General features: G+C 36.2%; 1 protein-coding gene across 1 annotated transcript; it reads right to left on the bottom strand.

Annotated features, from left to right (window-relative positions):
- Positions 1-272: 272 nt before the first annotated feature.
- On the bottom strand, positions 273-3,253 carry LOC107740969 (protein CYR61-like). Its single transcript, XM_016553538.1, has 5 exons — positions 3,141-3,253; positions 2,290-2,503; positions 1,652-1,999; positions 1,204-1,406; positions 273-755 (listed from the first exon to the last, which is right to left on the bottom strand). The coding sequence occupies exons 1-5, from the start codon at positions 3,213-3,215 to the stop codon at positions 444-446; spliced, it is 1,152 nt and encodes a 383-aa protein (XP_016409024.1). The 5' UTR covers positions 3,216-3,253; the 3' UTR covers positions 273-443.
- Between the last annotated feature and the right edge of the window lie 11,087 nt (positions 3,254-14,340).

The following is a 14,340-nucleotide window of genomic DNA, read 5'->3' on the forward strand; positions in this document are numbered from 1 at the left end:
TACAAATGAATTTATTTGCTCCATATCTGTTATTTGCCATTCACCTAAAAAAATTGAGGTTTGAATATGACACTTCACAAGAACTGAAGTCTGTTAAATATTATAAAATAGAAACAATCATATATGTACAGTGGGATTAATACATATTTACACTATATACAGTAAATTTGGTTTTATGAATACAACAAAAGGGTATGAATATTGAATTATTAGCCTGTGTATGTACTATGGTATGGATTATACTATGGTATGTTTTTCCTCAAATCAAATAAGCTTTACAGTCAAACCTGATATAACAGCAATGTATATATAATTTATATACATATTATTGTTATATTGAGACTACTGTTGTATTGATGAATGCTGGACTAAAACATTTCCACAGAAAATTGGGTACAGTAGAAAATTGAGAAAATGCCTTTAAATGTGTTCTTAAACTAATGTCAGTGTGTGTATGTGTGTATATCATTTGGCAGATTGAAGAACTCTGCTTGTGATGACAGGCCCTGTCTGCTGTTTCTTTGACTGCAGCTGCAGCGGTGTATCCACATGACGTTGCGGGTAAAGTCGTCTTGTTCTGGCTCGGGACAGTGAAAGTGTAAAGGGATTGTACGTGTCACAGAGGGAACACAGATGCGACCGTCTGAGCAGGATCCACATGAACGAGGCCGGTAACGGCGAACAGTGAAGCATCCTGCAAATACGATCTGTACAGGTTTCGGTGGTCGTGTGGTTCTCTGACATTTCTTTCCTTTCTGAATAAAGGAATGGAGAGGAGGAGAAAGAGAAAGAGAGAGAGAGAGAAATCTACTTCAATAACAGAACAGAAGCTGTTGACCAAACATCAAAATCAAAATATCAAAATTAGTAATATTATTAAAATTGTAAAAATCTATAAGCAGATGATTATATGTATACATTTATTTGTTTTATCATTTTATATTGTTTAAAATTTATATTGTTTAAATTGTATATTTTATTCTTTATGGTATTCCCAGATAAAGATCTGATACACATTTACAAATGCATTTATTTAGCTAAAACAAACTTTAGTTATAACAATTATGGTATATATATATATGGTATAATGTTGAAACTATTTAGAAAATTACTACTACTAAAAAATTCTTTATCATTTTATAACTTTATATTTGTAAAAAAAAAATCTAAAAAAAATGATATGTGACTGCAGCCACCACTTACCTTCAGTGATGGTGCAGGGTTGAGGCCACACTCCTGTATCTGACAGAGCCTAGTTTCACTGAGGAGCTGACACTCAGGATTACTATTGGTTACACGGCTGGACACGCCCATTCCACAGGTGGCTGAGCACGGGGACCAATCAGTGACCTGCAGTAAGCAGGTGGGTGGAAGGAAGTCATGGGACTTAGAGGATGAAATCCACTCTAAGAAAAAAAAAAGAAGAAGAATATGCTGAATGAGCTTGTAATTCCTAAACTATGAGTAACATATCAAAACCATATAAAAACAACCAGTGTTTATAACCATGATTAATTTTTTTTTTCTGTGATCAAAAGTTGGGAAACACTGCTGTACAGTAGGCTATACAGAATGTCTTATGTCATTTTTTCTTTCAGTTTTTTTTTCTATAACGTTACATTAAATTTTAATGGCAATGTTATTCATCTACCTTGATAAGGGGCTCCTGCACTGCTGTCCCAAGAAGTAGATGGAGCTACACGTAACTCGTTGCCTATTAGGTCTGTGTGCTTTTGTGGATGAGCGTCCGGCAACGGATCCACTTCAGCAATGCGGTTGTCATCATCACAAACCCACTCCTGGCAGCAGCGGCCGGGCAGTTTGGTGAGGCGGCGGCGGGAACAGCGCCAGTCGGGTAGAGCGATGCGGTGTGGGCACAGTGGGACGCAGCCGACTACTCCATCCACACACGTGCACTGATGCTCACAAGTTGGCTGAAAGTCCTCGCTGTGCTGATAGACCAGTCCATCCAACTCACATGGACGACCTTGAGCTTCAGCTAGTCGTCAGAATTAATAGTAATATTGCTTGATTAGCACGAGTACCACAGTTAGCATTAATACATATAAAAAGTGCAGATTTAAATTCATTATTATTTTTTAATATAATTATGGGTTAATAATGTTATGCTGGTTCTCCCAGTGTGGTCAGTTGGCTGGTTTGCTTAAACCAACTAACACCAGTAAATCAGTTTAGGCTTTTTAAAAATGTTTTTCATCTAACGATTTTTAATATTTTTATTGTAGTTAACATTAACAGTACTGTCTAATATGTCCTTATTCCTCTTACCTCTACACACGCCTCTGTCAGGGTCTCCAGCGTCCCCTAGGTGGCAGCGCAGTCCTTTAATGTGGTCGCAGGGCTCAGTAGGGCTGCAGTCTTGGTTAAACTGCCTGGCACAGACCCGACAGCACCCACATGAGTCCAGAACCCAACTTATACCCGGAGGACACGAGGGGGGCGAGGAAGGACAAGAGCATTTCAGTGGACAGCCTCCTTGCACCTGAGAAAGCACAGAAGGAAACAAGTAAGGACGGATCTTGGAATACACTAGACTATATGAGAGATTTTTCTTTCTTCCATCTCATAAATCAAGGGATAATAAGTTGCTTTCACTTCAAAAATTAAAGAAAGAATTTAAAATGCCATAGTTTTGCAATGAAGCGGTTGATTAATTGCAGTAACCTCCTCAGTCACTATAAAGTCGTTATAAATTCATGCTGCCTCTATATTTGACCACATACAAGAATAGTACTGGATCTGTAAGCCAAAACCTGACACAAATAAGGCAAAAAAGTGGATTCAATGCCCCGTCACTCCCTGTACTAAAATGCTTTTATCTGTAACAGATGCTTAATGTAAAAATTTTATCTGCAACCGAAAACTGACATTGTGGTTAAGTGATTTTTATACCAGTGCATATTACAACAGTATGACTTTATTCAAATCATTGATCAATAAAGGTCTCAAATCATAGTTTATAAAAGAGCAGTAAAACTTTTTAATGTTTCCTAAATGGTAAAGGTAATTTGCTGCATTTATTGGCAATTATATTATTAAAGTCAACCTGAATGTCAGATAATGAGCATATAATGATGCACATTCAAGTTCAAACCATCAAACAGAGCACAAAAACTCACCTCCACAGCGGCCCATGACAGCAGCACCAGTGTGATGAAATGTCCTTGCCTTGCTATGATCCTCAGAGGGGACATAGTTAGTTTTATCCAAAATGATTAAGTTTATGCTCTGTTTGGATGAGTTACAAAGTAGTTTTTCGGATGTTCAAAAAGTGCCTTCTGATTTAGATCCTCTCTGCATCTGTCAGTTCAAAAAGAATTTGTCTGGTTTACAATCCCCACTCGCCCCTTTCTCTTGAAGTCTGTTTATGAATTGATAAATGCATAAAACTGTAAAGCTCTGCTCTCACCAGATTCCCTTAGTGACTGCCACTTTTATAGACAGCTGTGCACAGCCCCCTCTGACATCACACACACACACACACACACACACACAAACACACACAAACACACAGATTTGACAGGTCACTTTAGACATACAAAGAAAAAGATACAGTGTCAAAATATTTTAGTTTGTTTTCCGATCTCTTTTTAATTATGAATGAATGGTTAGAATAAACATATTTATATATATATATATACTTCTATTGCTATCTTCTTTTACCTTCTCTAACTATCACATTAGACAGACAGCAAATGAAGCTGGAGAAAACTGCTAGAAATATTGAAAGGTGTTTGTGTCTGATTTCAGGAACTAGTCTGGGCTGTTGTGAAATACAGGAAAGGTAGTCTAGCACATTTTGGTCAGAGGAGAGTCCAGTGACACACACACACTGAGCAATCCCTCTCACCTCCCCTGCAGACAGCACAGACAGTTTGTCAGACGGCACTCGCTCTCACCGCGACGGTGGCGAGACATCACACACACATGGCACATAGCTGCCAGCCCGCTCAGTGACGTACTGCATCCACTCACACAAATCTAAGTGAGAGAGAAGGAAAGAAAGAGAGGAAAATCATCTGTATGAAAGAGTAGGTGGTGTAGAAATATCACTGTGTGGAGCTTTTCATTCATTTCTTTGACAAACGTGCCAGAAGAGCAGTTGGAATGACATTTCCCTGATGTGACATCTACAGGGTCAGAGGTGAAGTCAGATGGAGATTAGTCACAGCATATGCAGCAAATACGGTAATGACTTATAACAGAGTCATACGGCATGAATTTGAACAAGTTCAAGGAGACACCAAACAGGTGAATCTTAGTTAGGACACACATTGTAAGGACGTATTTGTGGCACCATGACGCAAATGCTTGAACTTCATGTGCAATTCATAATGATTCATCAATGGTTAGAAACCATTTTAAGGAATTTTGTGATTTCTGAGGTTTTGAGATTTCCTATAATAACATAATAGTTCTGTGCTAGATTTGTGTGTGTGCGTTAAAATCCAGGTCACTAGTTCTTCTCTCAAAGAGAAAGTTCATTCAAAAACTAAATCTTGGAATCGTTTACACATCTTAATGAAACACAAAAGAAGATATTCTCAAATATGTCTTTGTGTTTTTGTCCATACAATGAAAGTCAGTTTTAGAGCTTTCATTGTATGGACATGAACAGTTTAAAGCTTCTTGAAAAAAAAAAAAAAACATATATATATATATATATATATATGTTTTTTTTGTGTATTCTGAGAGGATTAAAAGTCAGACAAGTTTGGAATAACATGAGGGTGAGTCAAACTTTTACACTGTGAGCCTGTGACTAGTTTATCATGTCTTTAATTTGTACGTACATGCATCACAAAAGCATTCTTAAACTTTTTTTTCTGAAAGTCATGAACATTTCTACCACAGTGTCATCTATTTTGCGGTTAATAATTTTTCTCTGTGTTTATTTTCGGGTCCAACGCAAGTCATAATAAAGTGCTTTACCAAGAGAATAAATAATATTCACATACTAACATAAAATTATCATTTTATAGAGTGAAAATAATAGTAAATCATGCAATTTACTCTTTTTAAATTGTCAGCACAATACTTCAGACCAACAAATGAGACCTCAATGACATGACAACCTAACTAGGAACTAGAAATGTACACATCAAATCTTGGGTGTCCCATATTACTCAATATCCTAAATTACCTTTAATTCACCATGGTTCCTACACATACTTAGTTCTAATTTTAAGTATGAGTTAGACTATTTGTCAGACAAAACAGATATCAATCCTGAATGCTAAAATAATTAAAAAATAAAGGTACAAACTAATGTCTGTTTGTTGATGTCTGGAACATCATTGCATTGCCATGGAAGCAGTCAAGTGAGGGATCAGCAACTCTGCACATTAGCAAGAGAAGCATGTCAAAACTGCACAGTGGGAAATCAGTGTGTATATATTCGTCTGTCTGCCTGGGAACAGAATAATAAAAGTCTTGCCTAAAAATAGAAGTAAAAAAGCAATAGAGATTGAACTAACTAATAAACTAATACCATGGCAACACTTAGACTTGCCACACAGAGTCTGCAAAGCAATGGAAACTATATCTGCTGAAACAAAAACAATCTCAAAACAGTATGAATCAAAATCACTGAAAGAAAAAAACTCAATTTAAAGACAATCTTTTATACTCGAGAAATACTAAATTAATCCTTTAAAGTAAAACCTGTGGTTTTAATGTGGAAAAAGAACTGAAATCTCGAAAAGTCATAAAAATTACTGTAAATAATTGTTTTGCAATGTTTCTTTTTTTAAATTAAAACCAATTTTTAAATAACCAAAAAAAGTACATCAAATTGATGTATAAATACAATAAAATTTATATATTAATAATTTCTTCATGTTACAGCTATAAGACTCAAATTCTCATAACAAGAGAGTTGGGGGGAGGGGTTCAATAAGTTAAACTGTTCTAAAAATGTACAATACAAACAATCAAAGGGTTATAATAGTAGACTTTTTTCTTTTAAATTAATATAAAATGTGACCTTGAGACTCCTTCGTGAGATTGTTATTGAACATCCTGAGGCTTAGATCAAACATGAAATTTCCACTCAGTAAATGACTAAGAGTTGCAGCTGGTAAGTGTGTGAGAGAGAAACTGCTGGGAATCAATTTGTGCCCCTGGAGCTGTTTAGCTTTGCTGTTTAATGCAGCAACATCTTTAAATGTTCCTGGAAATAATCTGCTAAATACACCAGAGATGGAAAAAAATAAGCCACAAGTGCCAATATTAACTCCCCAAATATGTATCTTTCTCCTCTATGCATCCGTTTTTCAACACAAACTCACCTTGTATCAATAACACCTCTTTTATGATATTGTTCAGAGGGTAGCTGAAATATGCCACTTTCAGGCCAACATAATCAAACAGACAGTTCACCCGGCCGTTGATGAGTTGAAAAAACTAAAAGGGTTCAAAATACTGGCATGAAATAGCAGGTATGGTGTGAAACACTGCTAGCAAATACCAAGGATACCTTAGGGTAATTCATGGAACGGTCTGCAGGATTTGACGATTCGTTCAAGAATGCTCAACACTCGTAAATCACATGTGGGGAAAATTGTAGAGCGGTGGATATGAATTATTTTTGCAGTTGAGAATTTTGCAAAGGTTACAGTAGGTATGCTAGGTCTAGAAAGAGTAGACTCAACAGGAATTCAAACAACCCTTTGTGTTTGCGTATGTGTTTGTGTGTGCACATTCTTGTCTGGATATTTGGAGATTCCTTCAATTTCCACTTATAGCACTCAGAGAGTGAAGCTCAGTTTATCGAGTGTTTGTATGTCAGAGTGAATGCACATACACGAGATTCACTGTGTATATGTGGTAACCAGCTTGTGATGGATAGAGAAGTTCAGTTTCCGCCTGACCCTATACACTGGCTGGTCTGTATTCAGTGCCGGGGGCTCTCTGACAGGCTCATGCATCATCACAGAGCCGCCTCTGTTTGTTTGCTTCTGATGAGCCCTGTGCCCAATGTGTACAGAGCATCCCAACTTTTTCCACTGCCAGTGCTGTGCAAAATGACATTCCTCAAATGACGTCTGTTCAGAATGCTTCATTTCATTTCAAAACTGCGACATTGATCGCAATCATTTTTGAGCCAAGGTACACTTCTGGAGTCAAGCTGCCTTGAGTAGTTCTAAATAAGTTGGATTTTGTGCTGTCAATTGTTCATTATCTGAAAAATATTATGGTATATCAATACTGAAGATCTAGATCTGAGGTAATTGTCGCTACAATTGGTAACCATAGCTGCGTCCGAAGTCGCATACTGTCTAGTATGGTCATTTGGGTTGAAACTTACTTCACAACCCGTAAAATAATAGGTTTTATAATAGTATGAATATGAGACATATGAAATTCATATTGCATATGTGCAATGTTGTCACTGTCATGTGATCAGCGTCAGTTGCATTGCTTCACTGCCATTCACAACCCCTCTCCTGTGGACGGGATAGTAGTGTCCATTGAATACTCTAGAATCTTGGCGGAAGTAGTAGGTCATGGGAAGGGTCGTGTCAATTTGAAACATGGCGGAAACACTGAATTATAATATAGAGAATACAACATATCTATAATCTATATAGAGATATAAGTGAGCAGAGACCATGTCTAGTAAATGGTAAAGAGTTAATAACTTTCATGGTTTGCTTAACAAAAACATTTAGTTTTGATACCATAGGCTAAACAAGTGATGGAAAGTAATCATTTTCATCATTTTGAATTCAGATGTAGTTATTTGGGTTTATTGTTCACAATATAATTCTTTTGTCTTGCTTCCTGAATGTGTGACGTGATAACGAATATCCAACTCGGGGTACGAGCTTTCCACATGCACTTGTCAGAAAGATCGTATTTACAAATTGATTTTGAAGAACCTTAAAGTCATAATTATGAGTGGGAAATTAGTTGTTTTCCAAGCTGGGGGCATAACAGTAAGAAAAAATGTTGGAAGCAGTGAATACAGCTTCTGTGGTTGAGGTTATTTGAAATGTTTGTGTGTGTGTGTGTGTGTGTGTAATGTGTGTACCTGGTATTTATCACGTTATGGGGACCAAATGTCCCCACAAGGATAGTAATACTAGTAAATTTTGACCTTGTGGGGACATTTTTGAGGTCCCCATGAGGAAACAAGCTTATAAATCAATCAGAATGAGGTTTTTTTGAGAAAGTAAAAATGCACAAAGTTTCCTGTAAGGGGTAGGTTTAGGGGTAGGGTTGGTGTAGGGCAATAGCACATACAGTTTGTACAGTATAAAAACCATTACGCCTATGGAATGTCCCCATAAAACATTTCACATAAGATTTGCACCTTTCTAAGCATAACTTATGGGCAGAGTTTGGACCTCTTCCTTCGTTCAGGCCTTTAGCTTTCGTTTCCTGTGGCCTTTCTCTACTCATATGTTACATTGCTTACTGTCTGTGTAGGTTCTACATTTAAAAACTTCATGAATGTGTATAGTAAGTGTCCATTGGATATGAACATCAGAATCTTGGCAGAAGTAATAGGACACCAAAAAATGGCATGATTGTCCAGCTGTGTAATACCAGGAAAAATAATCTGTAGGTTTGAAAGCTTTCATGTGGAGAGATGTTTTTCAAGATATTTCCTGCATATTCATAACCACGTAATGTGTATCAGCTGTGTCTTCGCATGGAGTTTTCTGTCCCTTGTATTGCAGCATGTGGCCCCTTAACCTCATAAATAGGTCAAAAGTTCAAACAGGTGAAGGTGGTGTTCTCCACAGGTGTGTTTCAATGAGGTTCATTCAGACATTCACTTCTCATCACTCACGTGAGCCTGTTATTCATTCAGTTTGAGTTCCTTCACTCTGTCAAAATGGAGGTGTTGACAGCCGTTGGGAGAGCAGAACCACCCTCCTCACTCTTCCACTGCCCAAACTTTCAACAACACAACTGTCCTCTGTGAAAGACAAGATCTCCAGGTGTGCAGTAGATATGAGGTGTAATAGATGCATGGGTGAAGATGAGGTCCCTGCTTAAGGGAGGATTAGAGACGAGGCTGAGGTAACTGTTGACGGCAGCTTGCAACCAATATTTTGGTTCTGTTCTTGGAAGCTTAAAATATGTTGTTATGACAGCGAGAAACTCAGACTGCATAACACTTTTCATCTTGCAAAAACCTGGATCAATCAATGTAATTAATAATAGAAAAATGTAAACAGTCCATAATAGAGCACTCAGTAATTTTTTGTTAATGTTGTGGCGGCCAGTATGTAATCGTTTTGGATCAACACCTAACAGTGTTGATGCAGCAACATGCGAAGACGATAGAATTAGTTAGGTAGTGCCATACTTATTATTTTAGCAGTCACCCATAAGTCTTTGATTCATTTTATTAGCCCATGATATGTGCTGTTCATTTATAACTTGTCTACAGGCTGCTTCAAGCAAGCAGTTGTCTCTTTAATGCTATTTACAGTTTGTATAAAAGTATACAAAAGGTCAAATTAGATTTTCTAGTCATGAAAACACATTTTCCCACATGGAAACGGTGACTCAGGATGCACGAAAGAAAGCAGATTTTCATAATATAATTTTAAAAAACGCAAATTATGTTTATAATCTTTTAAAAGGCTCCATGGATAGAGTTTTCATGTATTTTGATTGATTACAGACTCAGTGAAAGCAATCTTTGAACAGATAAAACAAAACGGAAACAGCTGGCCGAGAAAAAAGCACAAAAGCAGAGTGTCCAAACAAACAGTAAGTCAAGCATTTTAGTTATGCAATACATTACAAATACAAATATATATTTCAAATAATTTTTTATTCATCAATAATTTTTTTTTAAGTTCACATGTCCATTCCCGAGAGTACTGGAATTAAACAGATTTGTCCAAAATAGGGACATGTTTGAATGCATTTAAAATGCCATTTTACTGATTATCTTGACTTGCAAACACCAATCAGAATGCTGCTATTCTTTGTAAAATTAATTTTCGATTAAAATATGAGGTTGTACACCATATCTTTCGATCCTATATGAAGATTCAAAGTACAGAGCACTGATATATGAAAGTAAATACTTAAAATAACTGAGGAAAATATGTACTATCTGCAGCCAGTGAACATAAAATAAGACCACTGCAATCTCTTCACTAAGATAATTACTATAAATCTAAGATATATTCCAATGCAAATTTCCATCAAACCGAGCCTTTGAGCAAGCAGAAGCAGACAAATGTCCAGACAATGACGGCAGTATTTGTGTGTTCTTTTGGTTGTGGCCTTTCCTGAGAACATCTATTGGAGTGGGCTGCTCGATGGACTTTCCTGTTTCTATTCAATCTTTCTTGGTTGAACCTTTAAGGGAAATGAATGAGACTGGAGAACTTGGACTTCCTATCCTTCCTTAGGAACTGTAACCTGTGGAAGCATGTGACTAGGAGTTAGAGTCATAATAAGTGATGGCCTTTATGGTGGAAGGTGAAAATATGTACAAATATGGGTTGTAAATGCTCTGACAAACATTCTCTGAACTCATGGGAACACACTTTTCAAGAAAATGTTTGAGGAGTTGTTTTTAAAAGTAATGCATTTTAATGATTTGGCCTACATATGTTTTAGTTCAGCTTAACTATACTTGTCATCAACTTTTATTTTCTTGTTGGAAATTTGCGGTGTGAAATCCTGACTTATATCTACATCTGACCAAGCCTATACACTTCCCTATTTTTGTCACTGTATTAGTCATCTGAATTAGTGGGACAATGGGCTTTATTGTGGAATCTAGGTACTAAAATGGATTTAATTTAGTAATTTATATTTACCAATTTCATGAAACTCCTAAAGACTCTTAAATGAAGTCATGATCAACTGGTTAAAAGCAACGGCAACAATCACACATCACTGTTTTAAAAAAACAATGCTTTTTTCTCTGTTCCTTATAGTAACTTTATCTCACTACACAAAAAATACTCTACATTAAGTTAGAAATGACAGCGGAATAGTTGAGAAACATCTTTTACTTTTGAATTCTTATGAAGTCTTGTGAAGCATTATACTGCGGTCTAAAAAAAGTGTCTCATATGGAAACAGAATGGCCTCAATCCTGCATTATATCAAGCATAAAATTGATCATCATAAATGCTCAACTGGAAAAAAGAAACTGAATCAATATCTGAAGGTTGAGTAACACTAAAGCAGGTGTGCTGTTTTCTATACATGTAACTATTTAATAGAAATAACATGGAAATCTAAACAGTCTGCATGTCACACAATATAGTTCTGTTGATTACAATGAATTTTTAAAAATTGTAATTTTTGCTGCTGTTTTGTTTAGAAACTCGAAAATGAAGGAGACTGTTGCTTTGTAGGTGACACTGTGACTTTGCTTTAATTATTGTGAAAGGAAAGCAAAAGTGAATTTTAATATTGACAATCAGCATTTTCCTGTCAAATGAAGGCCAGAAAAATAAATAATTAATTTACAAGTATTCCTACAATAGAGATGGTCTTAATTATAAGAGAGAGAAAGGGAGCGATCTTAACACTGCTGCTATTAAAAAAAATTTAAAAGTTTAATCGGTTAAATTCGGTTGCGACGTCGGGTGAAAATTCAATGTAAATTCAACGTCTAATGTCAATGTTAAATTGATGTCCAGCTGACGTTGATATTTTGTTGTTTTTAGGTTGTGTAACCAAAATCCAGTGTTAAGCCAACGTCAAATTGACGTCAAATATTGACGTCAACCCGATTTTCATTTTCAACCAAAATGCAACGTCTGTCTGACGTCATGTCCAACGTTAACCTGACGTTACATAGACGTCCGGTGCCTGCTGGGATTAGTCAGTATTAGCCTATTAGTGACACCTGGTGTTGCTATCATACACTACCACCATGATACCAAAATCACATCCACATTTTTTAAAGATGTGTAGGAATATTAGTTTATCTAATGATTTATTCGAATTTGAATTTGATCAAAATTGAATTTGATAGTCATATTCAGAGCTAAAGATGTCATTAAAAATGTGAGAATTTGAATGACATCATTGCCAGAGGGTGAAGAAAACGAATGAAACTTTACCAATGTCTATAAAAAGACAACATGGTGTTAAATGTTAATTGCTTTATGAGCTAATATATGAAGCTAACCTCAACCCATTTGATGAGCATCCAAGAAAGAAGGGAAAAAATGTCATGGAAAGTCTTTGCCATTTACAACTGAGGTTGACACAATTGTATGGCAAACTTTAAAGGGTGATGAAGATGTAAAAAAAATGCCCACCTTTTATGGGTCTGTTCATTATGGGAAAATCTACATTAAATTTGTTATAAATCCTAAACTACTATTTCAGGGGGACCACATGGAGACGAGAAAAGTATGCTTTATACAGTAATGTATTTTTCTTTTTTTAATTCGTTTTAGTTCATAAAGCCTCACCATTAATTAGCCTATATTAATATTAATAATAACAGTTTTCCACCATATGAAAATAAATATATAGATTAGATACTTTAGGCAAATCATGAAAAATGTGATGCTATGGAAAAATTATTGCTTATGGTCCAGCGAAGCAGTGCATCATGTTTCACATTCATTCTCACGCAAGCAATACTCTCAAACATTTGAAACATGCTATAAATAGAGGTGATCTGAGAACATTAGCAAACGCGCTTGCAAGACCATGGAAATTACTACAACAGAGCTACATTCCGTGTAAATTGAGCAGTTGCACTGTATTGCTACGTGACCACTGCACATGCTTCCCACTAATAATAATCACATTATTAATGTGGACTGGTTTAGCGATAAGATGAGCAAGAGGGCGAATTGTAAAGAAAAAAACGTTCAGTGTTTACAGAGGTACAGAGGTTTATATGCGTTTATACTTCACACGATCTGAGATGCAGATAAATTAAATTGCCATCTAATTACTGCTGAGTGGCCCAAAAACAACAGCCCACAAGCCAACTGAAATCAAACACTGAAACGGCGAAATAGTTTTGATACTTTGATAAACCTTTTTTTTTTTTCATACTGAAAACCCCAAGCGCAATTCTTCATTTAGGCTACTAGAAAAATATAGGCTAGATAAAACCCAGAAGACAATAAATAAACATGTTTGTTCCTCGGGAATTTCCTATGATTTTGTAGAAGTGAAATGTTCAATTTATGACTAAAATAAGACCTGTGTATAAACCATTGTGATTTTTTCTGTTGCTAATAAAGACTACACACAGGACTACAACTGCCACCAGGATGTGAATCGTCGTAGTAATTGTATTGTTAGCGACATTAAAAAACAAACAAACAAAGCGGCTTTGAAATTCACATTTGAGGTATTCTGTGTAATTTATATTACAGGTAAAACGTGAAAGTGCGCAACCATGCGCACAAATCTGGCGTAGCCTATAGACCTTTTTCATGGAACGCGAAATTACCCATTATGCTTTGCGCGTTAGCTGGCCCCGGCAGGTCTTGCACCCATGCTGCTGCAGTGTTTTGGAAGGTGGGTATTTATAAATAGAGCAACACTTCTAGTGTGGCTAAGTCGCTAAGTGACTAGTCACAATTATATTTTAAGATATCTGAATCGTACCTGCTCCTAGTCGAATGTGCTGTTGTGTGACGTGAGACTAGATTTACTCAGCTCCTCCCAGAGCCCCTCCCCGACTAATGTTTAGTGCTAACTGCTAAGTGCTAACAACAGTGGTCTGCTTTTCTTGTCACGGAGAGAAAAGCTACTGGATGAAGTGCTTCAGGGATTTTTAAATAATATCTGGATGCAGCCATATGTGGTAAAAGGTCTCCAGCGTGCATGTGTGTATAGCGCTGTGATTTTAATTGAATCATGTTGCAAAACGGACCAAATGCAGTGTAATGTTCAATAAAGGCAGAAAACCGCAAACTGCTCGTCAGAATTTATTTATTATACATTTAGACATAATGAAGAACAATGGAATTATACAATAAAAACATGAAAAATAGTAGAAATAAATGCATGACGGACAAGAACAATGCTTCATAATCAGATGCAGTCAAAAAAAAGTGAAGGTTGATTTTGAAAGGATTACAATTTAATAAAAGCACATTACGTTGTGTATGGATTCAGGTTTACTTGTGTCGTTATGGCAGCTTGTTTCCGCCATGGAATAAAAAATAAAGGTAATTTGCAGCATTTGCAGCTACAATTCTGACTTTTTTCTTCTCAGAATTGCGAGATATAAACAATGCGAGTTATATACTTTATATACTTTAAATCTTTGCATTGTGTTTAGCTATATCTTGCAATTCTGAGAAAAAAAGTCAGAATTGTGGAATAAAAAGTCGCTATTTGTTTATT

This window comes from Sinocyclocheilus rhinocerous, unplaced genomic scaffold, assembly GCF_001515625.1.
Source record: "Sinocyclocheilus rhinocerous isolate Xijiao unplaced genomic scaffold, SAMN03320098_v1.1 scaffold346, whole genome shotgun sequence".
Taxonomy (NCBI): Eukaryota; Metazoa; Chordata; class Actinopteri; order Cypriniformes; family Cyprinidae; genus Sinocyclocheilus; species Sinocyclocheilus rhinocerous.